The following is an 18,590-nucleotide window of genomic DNA, read 5'->3' as shown; positions in this document are numbered from 1 at the left end:
TCAAAAACTATTCAATCGAAGAAGACTGTAGACAATAATAACTAAATATATGTGATTCTGAACTGGGTCTTATTAGACCCAATTATACAGGACAGTAAGAGGCGATTTGGTAAAATCTGAATGAGGTCTGAGAATCAAAAGGTAATAATGTATTGCTGTTAATTTTTTGGCTATATTTAGTTATACAGTACAATATCCTTGCTTGTAGGATACAACTGAAATATTTTGGAGTGATAGGGCATCAGGTCAACAACTTATTCTCAAAGGGAAAATGTTATTAAAACTGTACTCCCAATTTTTCTGTAAGTTTATAATTGTTTCAAAGTAAAAAAACAGTACAGGTTAAGTATTCTTTATACAAAATGCTTAAAACCGAAAGTGTCCAAGATTTCAGAACTTTTCAGAATTTAGAATATAAGCATAGATCTAGCCAGCTGAACATTTTAACTCAAAATTCTGAAATCCAAATGCTCCAAAATATATCTGATTATCACTGAAAAAGTGAGCCCCGTTTCTACAACAAAGACTGTGCTTTAAAAATGGACAGGCATCCAAAGGAATCAAGTTATGCTTCACCTTAAAGGCTGACACCAAATCTTAAGTTGTGTGACTAGAATGACAGGCTCCTACTTTTTCAGAGACTGAGATATCAGAGTGGGTCCAATTCAAATCTTAACAACAGGGGCTGGGGAGATAGCTCAGTCAGTAGAGTGCTTGCCTTGTAAGCATAAGGCCCTGGGTTTGATTCCCAGTACCCAAAAAAAAAAAAAAAGAGGTTCAAATCTTAACAACAGTACCAGGATACCAATGACTGAAACATCTATTCCACATTGTTTTGCAGAAGGCTCTTGAAGTAAATGATTAAAGCACATGATGACGCTGCACTAAGCTAGAGGCAATACAGACCATTTATCTATGCCTTAGACCTATGCCATCCAACAAGGTAGCTATTAGTCACATGAAGATAGGGAAATATGGCTAATCCAGACTGAGAAGTGCTTTAAGCTTAAAATACACAACACATTTCAAAGACTTAGTACAAAAAAAAAAGTTTGTGAAACATCTCATATTTTTATGTTGATTACATGTTGAAATGAGCATATCTTGGATGGCTTAAGTGATTATTCAAATTATTTAAATGATATTAAAATTAATTCTATAGTTTATTTTTCTTTAGTGTGGCTATTAGAAAATTCCAAATTACATTTGTGGTTAATATTATCTTTTATTTTTTGGCAGTGCTGGGGATGAAACCCAGGATCTAGTGCATGCTATGCAAGCACTCTTCACATTATACATCTACTGGACAGTGCTGTCTTTGGTCATTTGTAAAATAACATTACTTGTACTATAGAAACTACAAAAGAGAATATTGATAAAATTCCCAGAATAAGACTGAACTGTGCATAGGCCCAGTTTATCCTTCAAAATCTAATCTTTTTAGAGATAATCTTTGCCTATCTTTTTACAATCCATTCAGCGTCAAGAAAGTACATATCTGGAGGTACCTGAAACTCCGAAGCACTGTTCCGCAGTTGGCTCACATTTGGTAAGGATCCTCCATGATACTGTGTAAGGCGCAGTTGTTGAAGCTTCTGAAATTGAACCTGGAAACAGAACGGTTTCAAGACTGTTCAGAGATGACAGCAGGTATCAAAATGTGGTATTCTGTAGTGGAAAGGTCTAAGAATGAGTCTTGGTTTCAATTTCTTCACTACTTAAATTAACATAACCTTCAGGTTTCCGGTGCTTTCTGGTTTTTGATTACTTCTCCATTTTTGGAAAGAACCTACCCATGATCCAAATGTCCCACATGCCATGACAGTAAGGTACTCTTGCAAGGTCTTTAAGTGTGTATGTGCAGGCTTTCAGGCACAATCTTTAACAACAACAAAGAATTTCTTAAAAACTAAGCCACTATTACAACCCTTATTCTATGTTCTTTCCCAGTCTCCATTGACATTCATCTGTAATAACTGCATATTTGGGATCACAATTACAATCTTATGTGCTTACATTATAAGTCTTTTCTATACTATCACATAATCTTTTTTTCCCTTTTTTGACAGTACCACTGAACTAATCCTCAGCTTTTTTTTTTTTTTTTTTTTTTTTTTGAGACAGGGTCTTGCTAAACTGCTGAGGCTGTTCCTCCCACCTCAGTATCCCAAGAGTCACTAGGATTATAGGTATGCCCCTATATATGCCTGGCTACATAATCATTTTTAGTAGCCATATATTTCTTCTTCTGAATCACTGTCTTAGAACACATTTCAAAGAGCGATTGCTAAATCTCTGGATATGGGTTTTTTTACTTTTTTTTCACATTTTATTGGTGCATTACAGTTGTACATAATCATGAGATTTATTGTTACATATTCATTTGTGCTCACAATATAACAATATAATTTGGCCAATATCACCCCACAGTACTCTCCCCTCCCCACCTTGCCTCCCTCCACTTGGTCCCTTTCCTCTACAAATCTCCCTTTATTTTTATGAAATCTACCCTGAATATGGATTTTTTGAAGGAGGCCAAGTCGACAGGTATAAAACAGTACCCCACTGATTTAATAAGCCTTTCTTCTGTAAGTCCTTTCTTATATCACTTTTCAAAAGGCAGTAAACTAGTTACAGTTCTTAAAAGCTCCAAAGTTGTCCAGTCTGTCTTGGTGAGTTCTGTTTCTAAAATAATAAATTAGCTCTGTGGTTACATAAACCTTGGTACTTATAATTCATATGGGAAGAAAGGGGTCATAGATGAGAGCCTGAGTCAGATTTTTAACTCTTTCATTACTGTTTGTTAAAAATAATAAAAACTACCAGACCTGAGCTCCTCAGATAGATGGGGTGCTGTCCTCAGATGATTTTCCACTTCATCCCTAACCTTCCCTACAACCATGCCAGGGAGAGCACATTACTCTGTTTTTTACTGACCTGGGGTCCCAGACTCAAAGAATTTCAGTGACTTACCCAAGGTCAAGTCACAGCTACCTCACTCAAAGCCCACATTCCTATTTCTGCCACACTCTTTTCCTTTGTCCCATTTCTCCCTCAGCAACCACACTACTTACAGACTCACAAAAAGGTCAGTGAACTAAATGCACTGCTGAGCCTATGAAGCTCTCTAATTTTTTAAAATATTTATCACAAAAAAAATTGCAAATACATACAAAATAGAGATGCATATAATGAAATCCCACTTGTCCATCTTAAAGCTTCAATGATTACCAAGTTAGGTTCAATCTTATTTCTTCTTTACCCCTTCCACTACCCACTGAAAGAAATCCCACGCAGCCAGGTGTGGTGGTGCACACCCATAATTCCAGCAATGCAGGAGGCTGAGGCAGGAGGATTGCAAGTACAAGGCCAGCCTCAGCAACTTAGCTGTCTCAAAATTAAAAATAAATTAAAATGGCTGGGAATGTAGCTCAGTGGTAAAGTGACCCTGGGTTCAATCCCTAACAATCTCCCACAAAAAAAAAAAAAAAAGAAAGAAAAGATGAAATGAAATCCTAGACATTTTATTATTCCATATTTCAATATGTATCTGCTTGGAAATCTTAAAGGCATATAAAACCCTTTGGTGTCTTTAACTTCCTTATACCTACAGAATCTGATTTCTCCAACATACTCCAGAGGGATATGGTTATAATATATTAATCAAAACCCAGATCTCAGAGTCAAATATGAGAAGGAGGACATGACAAGCTCTTCCCCCTGTGAGCTGAGTTATAAGTCTCTCAGCCTTCAATCTGAACATTCTAAAAGCATTTACCAGAAGCATTTGACTTCATTCTTGAAATTCTCCAGATAAAACTCTTGAACACCTTGATCTAAAGCCTTTGATTCCTTCTTCAAAGGATCAATCAATCCATTTATTCACTTGTATAAAAACTTAATGGAATGTCAATAAGTAGTACACCAGGTATTGGCTTACTAAAATGATCATGTGCCAAAGTTCCTACCTCCAGAAAGTTCTCACAAAGGCTTCAACCCTTACCCAAAAGCCTCAGTACTTTAACCAAGCTAAATTCTAACTCTAGTCAGGGAACTGCCTTCAACTGAACTCAAGGCCCTCTCACCAGTGCCCCATACCTGCTCTCCCTCTCAAGGGACCTATTTCCAGAACCTTCAAACACTGTTGTCTTGTAGTAAAAAGAACACTGGATTTGGAATATGAAGACCTGACTTTGTAACCTAGAGCTCTCATGTGGTTGCCCAAATTATTCTGGTGCCTCCTTCATAAAGATGATGTAAGAATTAAGAGAGAAAAGACATAGCCAGGCACAGTGGTACACACCTATAATCCCAGCAGCTCAGGAGGATCACAAGTTCGAGACCAGCCCCAGCAACTTAGCAAGGCCCTAAGCAACTTAGCAAGATCCTGTCTCATAAAACTTTTTAAAAGGGCTGGGGATGTGGCTCAGAGGTTAAGTGTACCTGGGTTCAATCTCTGGTTCAAAAAAAAAAAAAAAAAAAAACATGACACAAGATAGTGATGTAGTGATGTATAAAATGTAAAGCTCTGGACAACATCTCAAATCATTATTATTTATGTAGACATTCTCAGCTACCTCTAAAAACTTTGAGTTATATTTTTATTTTCCTCTTTTGAAATTCAGAATCATTGAGCTAGAAAGAAACGTGAGTCTGTCTTTTTTTTTTTTTGGGGGGGGGGGGCAGTACTGGGGATTGAACTCAGGAGCACTCAACCACTGAGCCACATCCCCAGCCCTATTTTGTATTTTATTTAGAGTCAGGGTCTCACTGAGTTGCTTAGCACCTTGCTTTTGCTGAGGCTGGTTTTGAACTTGCGATCCTTCCGAGCCACTGGGATTACAGGCATGCGGCACCACACCTTGGCTTCAGTCTGTCTTTAACACCTTCATATTTACAGATGATAGAAAATAAAGACTAAAAATTGATTAACCTATGACAGAGGTCACAGACTGACAGCCTAGACAGAGTCCTACTTGAGCCACAAAATGCTGACCCACTCAATGTTTAAATTTTAATTTTAAAAAGTAGGAAACTGCATAAAAATCTAGACTTCCAACTTCTCTTGACTGAAAGATCAAACAACACTGAACCTATATGCTTGCATGGCAACACTGAATAGAGCCCCGAAGTATCAGGCCACTCAGACAGGGCTTGGGTTCTCCGATTGGCCCAAGTCCAAGGTATACTCTATTATTCCTTCACTATGGCCCAAGATCATCTACCATTTATCTCATTCCTGGCCCCTGCACTCATTTTCCTTACCAACTTCATCTTGTAATTTGAATTAGGAACCTTTGGCCTATGGTCACACACTTCAGCCAAATTTCTTTAAATACTATATAAAACGAGACAGACGCCTTCTGAATTCCTTTTTAGAAAAGTCTCACAAGAGTCTATACAATTCCAGTCAAAATCCCAGCAAGGGGGCTGGGGGTGCAGCCCAGTGGTAGAGCACATGCTTAGCATGCTTGAGGCCCTGAGTTCAAAATCCAGCACAAAGATCAAACAACAACAAAAAGCAGATCTTTCTATAGAAATCGACAAGATCACTGTAAAATTACAGATGTCCAAATGACCTAGCTAAAATAACCAAAGCAATTTTTAAAAAGAGCTAAATTAGAGGACAAACTGATTTCAAGACTTACTATAAAGTTACATAAGCAATCCAGATAGTGTGCTATTATCAAAAAGAGAGATCTATACACCAATGGAATGGAAGAGAGTCCAAAAATAGACCCTCACATATATGGTCAACTGATTTTTTTACCAAAGTGCCATAGCAACTCAACGGGGACAGAAGACTTCAATGAATACTGCTGATACAACTGAATTTCCTTACAGAGGAAAAAATATTTGCGTATACAGGCATTTAACATGACAGGCAGATTCAATCCCTAGTTCTGCCATTTACCAGCCATATAACTATACCTCTCTAAGCCTCTGTTTACTCCTCCACAAAACAAGGGAAGTTCTCAATACAAACCAGAGGGTCATTCTCAGGACTACAAGAGATAACACAAAGGGATTAGCCCAGTGCCCACCAAAGGAGAGCACTCATATATAGCCCAAACCTAATCTTCCTATCTCCTCTCTCTACTCTTCTCTCAGAAGCCTCACTATTCCACAATATTTCTATGGTTTATTTACCTTAATATAAAAATAATGGGTTTTCCAGCTGGACATGTTGGCCAATACCCATAATCCCAATGACTTGGGAGGTTAAAGCAGGAGGATCATGAGTTCAAAGTCTGTCTGGGCAATTTAGGGAGATCTTGTCTCAAAATAAAATAAAAAGGGCTGGGGGTGTGACTTACTGGTAGAAGGGTTCTGGGTTCCATTCCCAGTACCACAAAATAATGATGATGATGATGACCATGATGAATACAACAAAAGTAATAATAATAATAATAATAATAATAATAATGTTTCCAAACTATTCAAACCAAATTAACATTCTAGTTTGATGTGCGGAGTTTATCCTGTAGTTTTTTCAACACAAGTTGCCCTTCGAAGTCAAACTTCTTTAACAAGTTTCTAACCTATAACCATTTTCTCTCATCCAATCTTCAGAGCCTCACAATGAACCATCCATCAAGCATGCTGTGAATGCTGTGGCTCTCACCAAAGTTACTGGTGACCTCCACACGACTAGACCAAAGGACATATCCTCCTCATGTCAGGTCAAGCCAGCAACACTGTGCTCAGCTGGCCCATGATCCCTCCTCTTTGCAATAATCCTCCCAGTGTTTTTCCCCTGGCTGTCTCTGGTTGCTCTTTAGTCTGCTTTGCTAGCTCCTCCTCCTCTACTTCCCCTTTAAATGGTGGGGCTCCTGGGGTTACTCCTAGGTCTTCTTCAATATTTTACTTCACAGTGGGGAAAGAAATTCAAATGCCTACAGTTGCCAGGTAGAAAAGACAAGCAAGTAAAGAAGTCTGGAATCACTGAGGAATATCATAGGGAGTGGCAGGTACTGTGGCAAACTGAAGACCACATACATGCCCTATCTACAGGGGCCCCAATATTCAGCTCCAGCAATAGCTGCCATGTAGAAATGTGGGGTGTGTCACCAAATGACCTCATTTTTCAAAAAAAAAAAACAGAATCTAGATTTTAATGTAAAATCCTAATACTCATTGCTGGCCCTAATAAAAAACAAAACAACACACACACACACACACACACACACACACACACACACAGATCCACACATAGGGTCAAAGATAACAAAAACAAGATGCTGGTCACCAATTTGCAATATCTGTTTTACAAATTCTTCGTAGGCAGCTGAATCTCCTTCTGTGGCTATACACAAAGATTCCCAAAAGTGTATGGTTAACCCAGCATTTCTTTCTGAGCTCCAGGACCAGGTAAAAACCTGCCTGCTGGACTCTCTCCACTTACTGGCCTCACAGGCACCTCAAATTCAGCATCTCCTCACAGCCAAACTCTGCTGCCAGTGTATGCTTAATGAAGGACACCCAAAATAATTTATGTCTGAAGGCTAGGAATCCCCCCTGAGCCTTCCTTCTTTCTTATCTCCCTCATTCATTCACCAAATCTGGTCCTTTCTATTTGCTAAGTATCAATCTGTTCACCTCTCTACCTTCTTATCACTATCTTAGTGGATGCCAAAACATCTTCGGGAGGAATATGGTAGTTTCTCTGCAGCTGCCTCTTTCTAGATTCTAGCCACCATTATGGAGCTAGAGGGATCTTTGGAAAATGCAAATCTCTTGTTTCACTTCCTTAATGACCTCCCATTGTTCTTAGGATCAACTCCTGAATCCCATCTCTACATTCTGATCCCTGAAAAGTCTCCAGTCTCATCTCAAATCACCCTCCTCATTCCCTAATGAACCATTCTCTGTGCACGCAACACTCCCTCTCTTAACACATACACCCTCGAATGCCTTCCCCATGCCCTCTGATCCTTTCGGCCATCAAAAGAGATGAGGACTCCCATACCATACAAGCCCAGAGTTCCAGCTATTTCCCCTTTGTAACATTCAACAAAATGTGGCCTCCTTTGTTAAATGTCTTCCCCACTAGATCCTAAAATCCATCACCAGACTGTTTTGCTCACTCACTACTATAATCCCAATGACCATTATAACCCCTGGAACATACTAGAGACTCAGTATTTGTTGAACAAACTAATAAGATCTTTAAAGGGAAGCATCATGTCTTTAACCCCCTACACACACACACACACACACACACACACACACACACACGCTATTAACCACATAGTTGGTACTCGAGTGCTAACAATGAATACATTAATGAATGAACAACACAACAAATAGTCTTTCCCCTGACACAGCTGCCTCTACCCCCTTACCTCTCTTTATCATCCCAGGTATCACTTTGGAAGGAATTCTCCTAGCACTCCCTTCTTAAAAATCTCCCAATGAATCCTGATAAGGCTGAACCTCGAAAGTTGGAATGGAAAAAAAATAATAATAATCTAGTTCATCCCACCTACTTGGAGAATATGATTTAAGTCCAACTCTGAAGGGATTGGCTGTGATTACATGAAGACAGACACTTGAAATCCAACATAAGCTCACAGCAGAAATCGGAATATTTAGATCAATTAGTGATGTCCATTGACATTACTATGCCTGACATGGGTTAGTAACAGAAGTCAGGACACTGGCCAACCAATTTATGAACTAGATGGATTCTTCTCTAGTTAGTATCTTTGGATTCTTGGATGTTTATAGATATATGCTTGGGGAAGCTGAGTTTTCTATGAGGAGTACTTCAATTTTGTGATTTCTTTATGAAAATAACCCTTAAAATTTTTAAATCAGCAAATATTAGTAGATAAATTTAATGTTATCATTTGCACGTTTATGAACATAATGGGTCCAAGTACTATTACTTTTCTTGCAAGTGGCCAAGGAGAAAACATAAGAAGAATTAACATGTAAATGACTCTCTGTATTAGGCAAAGGGCAAAGTAACATCATAATTTTGTAGTAATTAGAATAAAGTAGTGACTGAATTATCATATGGGTCAGTTGTTTAGGCGTGGTAAATTCAAAATATTCACACTGATAGCTTCAATTCAGTGCAGCAAAGTAGCATTTATCACATTAGGGTTAATTTAGATATACTGCATTTGTAACTTTGAATTTATTTTGTATACACACATTTTGGTTTATGGTTGTTCACAGCTATAAGCAAAGGACTTTATATACAAGTTTATGTTTGAATATACAGGAGTAATATAATCAAACTAATTTAAGCGAACACAGAATCTGTGGGAAAAAAAAGTTGCCTATAAGAGTCTGATCCAGGTCAGGCACAGTGGCATATGTCTATAATCTCAAGAATTTGGGAGGCTGAGGCAGGAGGATTACAAGTTCGAGGCCAGCCTCAGCAATTTAGTGGGAATCTAAGCAACTTAGTGAGACCCTGTCTAAAAAAATAAAAAAGGCTAGAGACCAAGCTCAGTGGTTCAGTTCCTAGTACCAAAAAAAAAAAAAAAAAAGAGTCTGAGCCAGGCTCATGGGTACATACTATAATCCCAGTTCCTACAGAGGCAGAAACAGAAGGATCACAAGTTGGAGGATCAAAAGTTTGAAGCAACTCAGTGAGACTCAATCTCAAAACTAAAAAGGGATAAGGATATATATCAGTGGTAGAGAACTTGCCTGGCACATGTGTGAGGGCCTGGGTTCAATCCCCAGTACTGCAAAAATAAAAAAGAGAAAATCTATATATTACTCATGACCTCACCTATGAGAGGGGATTCATGAATTGGGTGAGAAATTGGTTACGGACACACATATTGCATGTATTTGTACATAAACAATATAAATAGCTAAACAACACATGATTTACAGGTTTCAACAATAATCCTCAGTCTTCATTCACCCAGTCTTTTCAATCTGCTCTAAACTTGTCAAACTCATCCCTCAATCTATCCAAGGTCACAAATGTAAAAACCTATGGATACCAGACCATAATAAATGAAGCTCATCAGGGCATGAGAAAAAATTTTCTTGAAATACTCAACCTTCTTTATCCATGGAGAGATACAGATGTTATTTTTTCTCATTGTGATAGAATATAAGTACAGAAAATATTTCACTTTCCCCTTAACTTCACTAAAACATAATAATAAATAAGATAAATGGCCTCAGCATGAGGGACCTGCTTGAGGGACTCAAACAGGGAGTGCTGTTAACTATAGCAAACTAGGGTTCATGCTCCATTTGAGGGGAACGACCACCACCCAGCTCCAGTAGGTGATTGTCACAGGAGAATTCAGGATTAGTGTTGTCAGCTCTCCCAAAATTTAATACAAATAAATAAATTTAGATTTTATGTAAAAATCTTCCAATGGAGGAGGGGAGGGAACTGGCAACAGATTCAAAGTTTTTTCCCAACTACTACGCTGACCAAAAAAAGTAACTCTTCAACTAAGAGAGTAGGAGACCACCAGTCTGCAACTCTGCGGGCAGTTCTGCTTTGAATTCCCCACTTCGCCCCCGCCCTCAGCATCTGTACATCCTCCCCCATCCTCCCTATGGTCCTTCAAGGTCAACACTCGATCCTCAAGGCCTGCACCGCTCATGCTGACCCTCCTCTGCAAGTCGAAGCGGACACTCCTGATGGTTCTCCATCTTCCACTGCTGCAATCAACAGTCATTAAACCTTACCAGGTGTTAGTCCTTGCTAGAGCCTTACTTATTCCTCTGGGTGCCTCATCAGTCATCAGCCACTGTGTGCACCTTGTCAGCCCTCACTAAATATCTGGTGCCCAACAAAGCGAACTGGACCTAATAAAACACCTCCAAGGCAAGGGAGGAAAGCCACAAACTCGACACAGACTCTCATCGTGGTACCAAGACCCCACGCCACCTCCGGGCGGGTCCTGGATTTACTGCTGTGTGCACCGAGCTTCCCTGATGGAGCGTGTGAGACCCTCGGGCCCCGCGGCCTCCCACGCCAGAGTCCAGAGAGACTGGCTGTGGTGGGTGACCGAGTAGTGAGAAGCCCCACTGCCCCGGCTCCGTCCGGCCTCCGCGCCGTTTGCGATTTCCTCTCCGCGCTCCAGGTCACCCTCCCGCTCAGGCCGCCCTCACACCGCCGCCCGCCTCCGCCAAGCTGGTCCCTTCCCCGCTCCCCGCACCCGGCCCGGCGACCCTCCCACCTCCTCGGAGATCGCAAATGGCAAGCGGGTGTGGGAAGGCGGGGAAGCGCCGAGGCCGCGGCCGCCCCGGCGCAGCCCCCGCGCGGCCCCGCAGTCGCCTCAGCCCCACGACCTCTCACCCGCCGCGCGGGTCCCGCCCGCCCCCGCTTCGCCGCGCCGCCCGGGCCTCACCCGCGACAGGGTGAGGTCGGTCATGAGCTGCTCGAAGGCCCGCGTCTCCTCGGCCTGCCGCTGCGTGTGCAGCGCGATCTTCTCACTGAACTTCCGCGGGTTGGCGCTGCCCGAGCCCGGCGAGGCGGCCATGGCTCGGGCTCCGCGCTGGCAGGAGGCGAGACGGCAGGCGCGGGCCTGCGTCTCGACCCACCCGTCCGTCCGCAGGCCGCCCAAGCCGCCGCCCGAAGCCCGTCGACCGGCGCGACCCGGCAGAGGAGCCGCCGCGGCCCCGGAGCCAGCGAGCGGCTGCGAGCGCTCCGAGGCCCGCCCCGCGCCGGGCCCCGCCCCGCCCTGCCCTCGGCGCGCCCGGCCTCCCACCGCCCGCCGGCCTCCCGCCTCCGGCCCGGCCGCGCGCCGCCAACCCGGCCCTGCGCGGGCGACCGAGGGCCAACCCGGCGCTCCGGAGCCTGGCTCAGGACCCGCAGGCTTCAGAAACCCGGAGAGCCGAGCAAAAGGGAGCCGGTGTGCGGAAGCCGCGGGGTACCACTTCGCCGAAATGCCCCGGCGTAGGGATGGCCTCTGGATTGACATACCAGGTCCAGAAGAGTTTTGTCCGTACCCTGCCCCGCTCGGACGACCACGATTTAACTTCAGGGGTGAAACTTGGGCCACCTAACCTTGAAGAAGTCTTTGCCTCAACCCCCGCGTTGGGGGCGCGCTGAATCTGCCTGGGGCCTAACGTCTGCCGCCAGTCCTCCTCCCGTCCCCGCTTCCCTCGTCTGCTTCCCTGGAAGGCCTTCTCGGAGCCACCCCACCACCACCAAATCTTCCTCAATCTGGATCTCACTTTTGCAGGAATTACAGAACCCATCCGGCCCGGGTGCAACCCTTTCCCTCCCATTTCCCGACCCATTTCCCAGGCTCTCTCCCAGGTGACCCTGTGGCCTCTCCAAACCCCAGCTTCTGCAGGTGCCAATCCCACTTTTTAAAACCCGTGGCCTCCGTGGGTTTCCCCTTCTTCAGTTCAGAAGCTGCTCTCAGCTTAAATGTTGATGTGTATAAAAATGTCCTCGGGGTCCCTGAGTGTGTGTGTCTATGTTTTGTAAATTAGGAAGGATTAGAGTCATGCAGAAAAGTACAAAAATAGCATTAATATAACACCCACACACATCACTATCACAATTAAATACGTATCGACCCAGCTTGGTAACTGTAATCCCAGTGACTGGAAGAGGTTGAAGGCAGGAGGATCCCAAATTCGAGACTAGCCTGACAGTTGAGGCCCTGTCTCAAAAAATAAAAACGGCTGGGCATGTAGTTCAGTGGTAAAATGCCCTGGGTTAAATTCGCAGTACGAAAAATGAAATAATATAATACATAAACAGACATCAAAACATTTTTCTGAGGATGCAACTCAGTGATAAAATGGAGCCCTAGATATCGGCTGCAACACCGCAATAAATAAAAATGAAAGCCAGTCCCGGTGGCAAACTCTTTAATCTCAGCAACTAGGGAGGCTGAGGCAGGAAGATGGCAAGTTCGAGGTTGAGACCCTGCCTCAAAACAAAAATTAAAAGTGCTGGGAATGGAGTTCAGTAGTAAAGTGTCCCTGGATTCAATCTCCAGCACAACAACAAAAAAAAAAAATTAATTTGAAAAATTAAGGACTGGGGTGTATCTTAATGGTAGAGGGCTTGCCTAATATGCCAACACCCTGGGTTGTGTCCCCAGCAGTGCAAAATAATTTTTAAAAATTTAAGCCGGGTGCTGTGGCGATTGCCTATAATCCCTGTGGCTCAGTAGACTGAGGCAGGAGAATCAAAAATTTAAAGCTGGACTCAGCAACATAGTGAGACCCTGTCTGAAAATAAAACATAAAAAGTTCTGGGGATGTTGCTCAGTTAGGAACCTCTGGGTTCAATCCCTGCTACCAAAAAAGTTAATAAATTAAAAAGGCATTTTGCTGGGGCTGGGGTTGGAGCTCAGTGCTACAGTGCTTGCCTCCCATGGGTTGGGCACTGGGTTGGATCCTCAGCACCACATAAAAATAAATAAATGAAATACAGTATATAAAAAAAGGCATTCTACCTCATAAACTTGGATTTTAAAAGACACTAAAATTAAACATAACTAACCCTCTTCTCCAGAGTTTACTGTGCTCAAGTTGATGTGTATCACTACTGTTCATGTTTTTATGCTTGGCTCCAATAACTACATATGGAATACCAAATTTTGTTTTAAATTTTTACAAAAAAAATTATGCTGAATAATCTTTTTGCAACTTTTTCATTTACTGGTTTTCCTTTGGGGGTGCAGAATGGGGGAAGGGAGGAAGACATTGTAGAATGAACCCAGGGACTCACACATGTTAGACGAGCATTCTACTACTGGGCTACATCCCACTCCTTTTCATTTTGAGATAGGGCCTACCTAAATTGCAAAGACTGACCAGGAACTTGTGGTCCTTCTACCTCAGCCTTCCAGGTCACTGGGATTACCCTGAGTGCCACCCTGCCTAGCTCCTAAATTTAGTTTTTATTCAAATAAATACATGTGAATTGTTTAAAACAATTGCACAGGCTTATAATTTTTAAAAAGAGTCAGATCATTGGCACAGATCTGTAATCCCAGCTACTTGAGAAACTGAGGCAGGAGGTTTGCAATTTCAGGGCCAGTCTTGGTAGTATTGAGGCCTTGTCTTAAAAAAATAAATAAAAAGCATGGGGATGTGGCTCAATGGTAGGAGCTCCCCTGGGTTCAATCCACAGTACCAGAAAAGAAAGAACAAACAAACAAACAAAAAAAAAATCAAAGAGGTGATAGCTCGAAACTTAGTGTGTACGTAGATGTTGTTTGTGTGTGTGTGTGGTATGTATATATACCACTTTTTAAATTTTTATTGCTTCTTTTTATACATGACAGAGAATCCATTCTGATAAAATTATACAAGCGTGGGATATATTTTATTCTAATTAGGACCCCATTCTTGTGGGTGGGTACCATGATGAGATTCACTTAGGTATTTTCATAAATGTACATAGAAAAATTATGTTAGATTTATTCTACTGTCTTTCCTATTCCTCCCTTCCATTTCTCCTCTCCCTTCCATTTGTTCCCTTTTGTCTAATCTACTGAACTTCTCTTCTTCCACTCCCCTACTTTATTGTGGTTTCTACATATCAGTGAAAACATTTGACCTTTGGTTTTTTGGGACTGGCTTATTTCACTTAGCATGATTTTCTCTAGATCCATCCATTTACTGGCAAATGTCATAAAGTCATTCTTCCTTATGACTGAGTAATATTCCATTTTGTATATATACCACAATATCTTTATTCATTCATCTATTGATGGGCATCTAGGTTCAATAGTTTAGCTATTGTGATTGTGCCACTATAAACACTGATGGGGCTATATCACTGTAGTATGCTGATTTTAAATCCTTTGGGTATATACCAAGAAGTAGAATAACTGGGTCAAATGGTGGTCCAATTACTAGTTTTTTTGAGGAATCACCATGCTGCTTTCCAGAGGGGTTGCTCCAATTTGCAGTTCCACCAACAATGTATGTGTTCCCTTTTCCCCACATCCTCAGCAACATTTGTTGTTACTTGTATTCTTCATAATTGCCATTCTTCCTGGTGTGAGATGAAATCTCAGTGTAGTTTTAATTTGTATTTCTCTAATTGCTGGAGATGTTGAACATTTTTTCATGTATTTGTTGACCATTTGTATTTCTTCTTCTGTGAAGGGTCTGTTTAGTTCCTTTACCCATTTATTGATTTGGTTATTTGATTTTTTTGGTGTTAAGCTTTTTGAGTTCTTTGCATACCCTGGAAATTAATGTCCTATCTAAGGTGTAGGTGGCAAAGATTTTCTTCCATTCTCTCTTCAAGCTCTCAATTGTTTCTTTAAAAAAAAAAATTAGTTATAGGTAGATACAATACCTTTATCTTTTCATTTTTATTTTTTCAATGTGATGCTGGGGAGTGAACCCAGGGTCTTGTGCATGCAAGGCAAGCACTCTACCAACCGAGCTACATCCCCAGTCCACCTTTATTTAATTAATATATTTATTTTTATGTGGTGATAAGAATCCAACCCAGTGCCTCACACATCCTAGGCAAGCACTCTACCAGTGAGCCACAACCAAAGCCCCTTAACTGTTTCTTTTGCTGTAAAAAAAAAAGCTTTATAGTTTGATTCCAGTCCATTATTGATTTTTTATTTTCTTGTGCTTCAGGAAGTCAGTTCCTGTGCCAGTATGTTGAATTGTTGGGCCTACCTTTTCTTCTAGTAGGTACAGGGTTTCTGATTTAATTTCTAGGTCTTTGATCCACCTTGAGTTGAGTTTTGTGCAGGGTGAGAAATAGGGGTTAACTTTTATTCTATTACATATGGATTTCCAGTTTTCCCAGCACCATTTATCAAAGGGGCTGTCTTTTCTCCAATATTGATTTATGGTGCCTTTGTCTAGTACAAGGTTACTGTATTTATGTGGGTTTGTGTCTGTGTCTTCTGTTCCATTGGTCTTCATACCTGTTTTAGTGACAATGCTGTTTTTGTTACTATAACTCTGTAATATAATTTAATGCCTGGTATTGTGATGCATCATGCTTTGTTTTTATCATGAGGGATTGCTTTGGCTATTCTGGGCCTTTATTTTTCTTTTTCTTTGAAGAATGTCATCGGAATTTTAATAGGAATTGCATTGAATGTGTATAGTACTTTTGGTGGTATGGCCATTTTGACAGTATTAATTCTGCCTATCCAAGAGCATGGGAGATTTTTCCATCTCCTAAGGTCTTCTTTAATTTCATTCTTTTTTTTTTTCTGGTGCTGGGGATCGAACCCAGGGCCTTGTGCTTGCAAGCACTTTACCAACTGAGCTATCTCCCCAGCCCTTAATTTCATTCTTTAGTGTTTTATAGTTTTCATTGTAGAGGTCTTTCATCTCTTTTGTTAGATTGATTTCTAAGTATTTTATTTTTTGGAGGTTATTGTGAATGAATGGTTTTCAAATTTCTCTTTTGACTGATTCATCATTAGAGTATAGTAACACAATTGATTTTTAAATTTTATCCTCATACTTGATTGTCAGTTTGCCTAAAAATAGTCCTCTACACTGGAAGTTCTTCCTAGTTAGATTTTTGAATGCTTCATTCCACTGTTTTCTCACTACCAGTGTTGTTACTGGGAAGTCTGTTTATCCTTTGTTTCCCTTTTCTTTGTAGGTAAACCGATTTTTTGAGAATTGCTTATTTTTCTACCTCACCCTAACCCCAGATTGTCTTATCGTTATTATTATATTCTTTGCTCTTTCTGAAAAAAAAATTTCCCCCCCTGTACTGAGGATGGAACCCAGGGCCTCAGATATGGAAGGCTGCATCCTCAGCTATATTTTCAGAGCTACATCCTCACGACTACATCTTCAGTCCTTTTTATTTTATTTTGAGACAAGTTCTTGCTAAATCCAGCAGGCTGGCCTTGAATTTATGATCCTTCTGCCTCAGCTTCCCAAATCTCAAGTCACTGGAATTACAGGCATGTATCACGAAGCCCAGGTTATTTCTGGAACTTCTGTCAGTTAATGGGTGTTCCAGATTGCTCTTCTCACTTTCTTATCTTCTCTTTCCTAGTCTCTATGTCTCTACCTTTTATTGTTGTTCTATTTCCCGATAAACAAAACTTTCTCAACTTTATCTTCCAACCTCTCTGTTGAACTTTTATTTTTGCCTTTTTTTTTTTTTTTTTTTCAGTACTAAGGACCAAACCTACTAGTTCGCCCTTTTAATTTTTTTTTTTTTTTTTGGTGCTGGGGATCGAACCCAGGGCCTTGTGCTTGCAAGGCAAGCACTCTACCAACTGAGCTATCTCCCCAGCCCCCCTTTTAATTTTTTAATTTGATACAGAGTCTTACTGAGTTACCCAGACTAACCTTAAACTTGCAATCCTCCTGCCTTAGTTTTCCAAGTCACAGAGATTACAAGTATGTGCTAACATGCCTGGTAGGGTCTGTTATACTTGAATAGAAAAAATATATATATATATATAGATATATATCTATATCTATCTATATATATTTTTTTTTCTATTTTTTCTATATATATATATATTTTTTTTTTTTTCTATTCTAGGGGTTCTTACCCACTGAGCCACATCCCATGCCTTTTTATTTTTATTTTTATGTTTTAATTTTGAGACATAGTCTTGTTAAGTTGCTTGGACCTCATTAAATTGCTAAGGCTGGCCTCCAACATGGGTTCTTCCTGCCTTAGCCTCCAGAGTCACTGGAATTACAGGCATTCACCACCATGTTCACCTTAAGAAAAAATTTATAAGCATACCAACATATGACTAACAAATGCTACCTTTGAAAATATAAAAACTACTGGGGAACTTTTATATTCTACTTTATATATTCCTACACTATCTGCATTTTTAAAAGAAAGTATTATTACTATTAAAATGGGAGGGGGGGCGGGCTGAGGAGATAGCTCAGCTGATAGAGTGTTTGCCTCACAAGCACAAGGCCCTGAGTTTGATCCCCAGTACCGCAAAAATAAATAAATAAATAAATAAATAAATAAATAAATAAATAAATAAATAAATAAATAAAATGGGAGGGGGGTAGTAATAAAGAATGCCATTTAGTTCTAAACAACTGACCATCAGCTGTGTGTGACCATCAGCTATACCCTTGGGAGAAGGGGAGTTCTTGACTGGTGAGCCTCACAGTAGTGTGATTGAGTAGAGACCCAGTTTTTTTCACTTTTGTCCCCTAAGTATCAATATCTCTTGGTTTGTGACCTGTGTTTCCTTTTCTTTGGTACAAGGGATTGAACCCAGGGGCGCTTAAACACTGAGCCACAGCTCAGCCTATTTTTGTATTTTATTTTGAGACAGGGTCTTGCTATGTTGCTGAGACTGGCTTTGAACTTTCAATCCTCCTGCCTAACCTCCCCAGTGGCCTGTTTCTTCATTTGCTTGTTTGCTTATTCTTGTTTGTGTGTTTGTTTTTTCCCCTTGGGCAGGTCGGCTTTCCCTGCCTGAATACCATCTAATCTACTACCTAGGAGAATAAGCCTGGCTGCTCGTGGTCTAGGTGCTGCAAGAAAGAGAAAAGAAAAATTGAAGGTCTTGCTGTTTGATGTATAGACTTTCTCCTAATTCCCTCACTCTAAGCTTTTGCTGTCTCACTTGAAGTCCTTTCTGGCCAAAATTCCCCAGAGTTGACCTCCTGCCTACTGCCAGAGAGAAAAGGGT

At 41.0% G+C, this 18,590-nt stretch overlaps 1 protein-coding gene across 3 annotated transcripts in view; it reads right to left on the bottom strand.

Moving 5' to 3' along the window:
• The window catches only part of Crtc3 (CREB regulated transcription coactivator 3), a 101,387-nt gene extending 89,730 nt beyond the window's left edge, over positions 1 to 11,657 (bottom strand). The window contains exons 1-2 of one of the 3 annotated variants that reach the window (XM_047539689.1): positions 11,343 to 11,657; positions 1,509 to 1,607 (exon numbers count right to left, since the gene is read on the bottom strand). In XM_047539689.1, the coding sequence (XP_047395645.1) occupies positions 1,509 to 1,607; positions 11,343 to 11,474 (231 nt within the window). In that variant the 5' untranslated portion in view covers positions 11,475 to 11,657. The remainder of the gene's footprint in view (positions 1 to 1,508; positions 1,608 to 11,342) is intronic. The other 2 variants (XM_047539688.1, XM_047539690.1) reach the window with 2 other exon arrangements.
• Between the last annotated feature and the right edge of the window lie 6,933 nt (positions 11,658 to 18,590).

Source organism: Sciurus carolinensis, chromosome 2, assembly GCF_902686445.1.
Source record: "Sciurus carolinensis chromosome 2, mSciCar1.2, whole genome shotgun sequence".
NCBI classification, from domain to species: Eukaryota; Metazoa; Chordata; class Mammalia; order Rodentia; family Sciuridae; genus Sciurus; species Sciurus carolinensis.
The sequence above is the reverse complement of the archived record's forward strand: the minus strand, read 5'-3'. Positions and strand labels throughout refer to the sequence as shown.